This window comes from Amphiura filiformis, chromosome 10 (genome assembly GCF_039555335.1).
Source record: "Amphiura filiformis chromosome 10, Afil_fr2py, whole genome shotgun sequence".
Lineage (NCBI taxonomy): Eukaryota > Metazoa > Echinodermata > Ophiuroidea > Amphilepidida > Amphiuridae > Amphiura > Amphiura filiformis.
The window spans coordinates 62,644,462-62,647,248 of NC_092637.1; the positions used below are offsets into that span (position 1 = coordinate 62,644,462).

The 2,787-nt window shown below is 37.0% G+C and overlaps 1 protein-coding gene across 1 annotated transcript; it reads right to left on the bottom strand.

The window, feature by feature from the left end:
* Positions 1-915: 915 nt before the first annotated feature.
* On the bottom strand, positions 916-2,203 carry LOC140163133 (adhesion G-protein coupled receptor D1-like). The gene is made up of 3 exons (XM_072186511.1): positions 2,080-2,203; positions 1,598-1,639; positions 916-1,241 (listed from the first exon to the last, which is right to left on the bottom strand). Exons 1-3 carry the CDS (start codon positions 2,191-2,193, stop codon positions 1,161-1,163), a joined length of 237 nt encoding a protein of 78 aa, XP_072042612.1. The 5' UTR covers positions 2,194-2,203; the 3' UTR covers positions 916-1,160.
* Between the last annotated feature and the right edge of the window lie 584 nt (positions 2,204-2,787).

Genomic DNA, 2,787 nt, shown 5'->3' on the forward strand with positions numbered 1-2,787 from the left:
ATGACGATATGTAAATCCGACGTTGTTCGCGGTATTGGTGAGCATTGTGTTGAGCATTGTGCATGGTTGACACGAAGCGTATCTTTTTACACAGTAGTTAGACCGGTTCCATTTTGTAAGATTCGAAATGCGTTCGGCAAGTTTGTGTTAAATCGGATAATTCCAGAAAAGTAATGTACCAAGCTGTAGCTAATAAGATTCTCAAAACATTCAGTTTAATTAAACTTATGATCCCCGAAGTAGTCAGGACTTTTGCTTTGTATATTGTATACAATTTAATTTATATTATTGTATATAATTGAATTAGAGGTCTATAATTTATGCTTCCATTTTGGAAAAAAAGACGTAAGTTGAAAATATTCTCTGGTTGGGACGATATAAACATTGGAGTTTTCCAATACGGTTTACACTCAAAAGTACCTTGAAAATCACTATGTGTCGATGATTCAATTTCAAACGATAGCGCAGGTCACTATATAGGCGTACAGTATAGTCTGTCTCATCTCATGTTGAGAGTAACACCTTGCTGGATCTCGCAGTGGCAGGTTCGAATCCGCTACTGCAAAATCCAATATGGCGTTACTCTCCACTTGAGACGAGACACACATTATTATCTATAGACCTCTTTCCCATAAAACTTGACCTATCAATCGATATGGGTCCAGTTCCACGCCTAAACGCAAATACCGTGGCGGCGCTTGCGATCAACTTGGCATGACGCTCACTTCGCCCTGCGAGGGATGCCAGCTCGCGTTAGGCGTTAGGCTTTTGTACACGCCTTCAAAAGTATTAAAAAATGATAAGAACAAAACTACTTTTTATTTTTCTATTCTGTTTCTCTCTTTTTCCTCTTCAGTGTTTGGAGGATCAAAATAAGCTGCATTGAAAAAAACTGGTAAAACTCTTGAGGTGAAAGAAGACAAAACCAAGATGAAAATACACAGTGTATGGTGTTTTCGCATTGCGTGCACGCGGAGAACTCACGTGTTTGTTTGTTTACATACAAGACTGAATATCGATTAAATGACGTTACGGGGAAAAGGTCTATAAGAAAATGACAGTATTTCAATTGAACCAAAAGGACTGTGCGCGTGATCTCTTGCCTCGGTCAAGTTGTGTCAATGTGTCCCGTTTAGTCGGAGCTAGAATTGACGAGTCAGTCAGCGTGATGTCCCAGTATTGTCAGTGCTAGTGTTGTCCACACGTCCACGAGCAGCTTTCTGCTTCAAGAAAACTTTCACCTAAAACAAAACAAAATGTTTGAAAAATAAAGGTAGGAATTATTTTAGATGTAGAAAACAAATACTTGAAATGAAGCAGACTACTAATGTACACAAATGTAAATTACGAAAATCAGATACATAATGTAACAATGGTTAAACCTCAAGTTAGATGTACTGTTGATTTATTAGTGCTTCCCATAGTGCCTGTTTCCTTCGTTAAAAAGATCATCGGTTGACCATAGTAGACCAAAGTAGCTTATAATTTCAGTAGCTGTCTTTATGGTATTTCTATGTTTTTCTTTTTGTTGTTGGCGAAAAATTGTATTGCTAGATATCATAATTAATTTCAATTGCAACAATTAAGTAATACTCACATCGTCATCCAATAGGCACTGTGTGATAAAGATGAACACCCCCTGTAAGAATAAAAGATATTATTACAATTAAGTTACTTACGATATTTATGCCATGCCATACAATACCATGATCACACTGTTACCAAATCTGCGCATGAGGCTGAACGTATAACATTTGTTTGTTTTTTAAGATTTTTTAAATAACTTTCTGCTTGCCAAGCTACTGTATAATGCATTTAAAATCAAATACAAACAATCTTGACTTTTATCAAGAAGTAAGAAAAAACAGCCTCGGCGTCATCGTGTAAACACGTACGATACCAAGAATATCAATAGCAATAGCAATATCAATATTTATTTCTGAAAATCTTTACCTGTCGATGCAATATTTTGTTATCTGCCGATTTGATTATAATGCTTGCAGAGAGTTTATTGCCCCTCTAACTGTTTTTGTGTTGTTTATGTGTTGGGGGGGGGGGTGTTTTGTGTGTATGCCGTACCTGGAGTCCATTTGTGATATCAAAGAAGTACGAAAACACAATGCCAGATATCTGATCTAATTGCAGTACTCCAAAGATCCACGTCAAACCCAACAGAGGAGTGAGTATCAACATTGCCCTCACACTGGCCCTGAATATGTTACAGATAAAAAATGTCAAAGTATTATTTATGTAACGAAAGTTCAGTTGTTGAAATGCCATTAGTTAATGCGCCTTTAATATATTGATCGAGTTGAATAATTATGTTCATTTATTCAAAAGAGGTGTAGTTATAAACAAGCACCCCGTCCCATACATCCCCCTCAATCTTTTACCGTGTGGGATCACTCTCCTAAAACCGTCAAAAGGGGACACACAATTCTAGTTTAAACGCTACTAATTGTGGACATTTGTGAGTCAATTGGGGACACTTATTTAAAATCTACAATCGGGTACATGTCCTATACCCTTCCTGACAACCGGGGACATCTTAATTAATATCATTTTTGTACTTATAGGCAATGGGTGTACATAAACAAACAAATTACAAACTGCTCTCAGCAGACGAACATTCAAGTAGAATTTCCTGGCCTTTGATGTCCCCGTAAAATAAATTTACTTTATAAAGACCAACCCACACACCTTTGACATAAGTGTTTTCTTTTCTTAGGATTTTTAAGAAAGCGACGACGTGCCCCCTTAGAAACATTCTTGGACGTGTCCCCTATA

What these genes read in the sequence shown, in the direction of transcription:
- LOC140163133 (XM_072186511.1), bottom strand. Translation starts at nt 2,193, where the DNA reads ATGTTGATACTCACTCCTCTGTTGGGTTTGACGTGGATCTTTGGAGTA. An exon ending in ATATCACAAATGGACTCCAG is followed by an intron (nt 1,640 to 2,079) that starts GTACGGCATACA and finishes TTATTCTTACAG; the next exon opens with GGGGTGTTCATCTTTATCAC. An exon ending in AGTGCCTATTGGATGACGAT is followed by an intron (nt 1,242 to 1,597) that starts GTGAGTATTACT and finishes GTTTTGTTTTAG; the next exon opens with GTGAAAGTTTTCTTGAAGCA.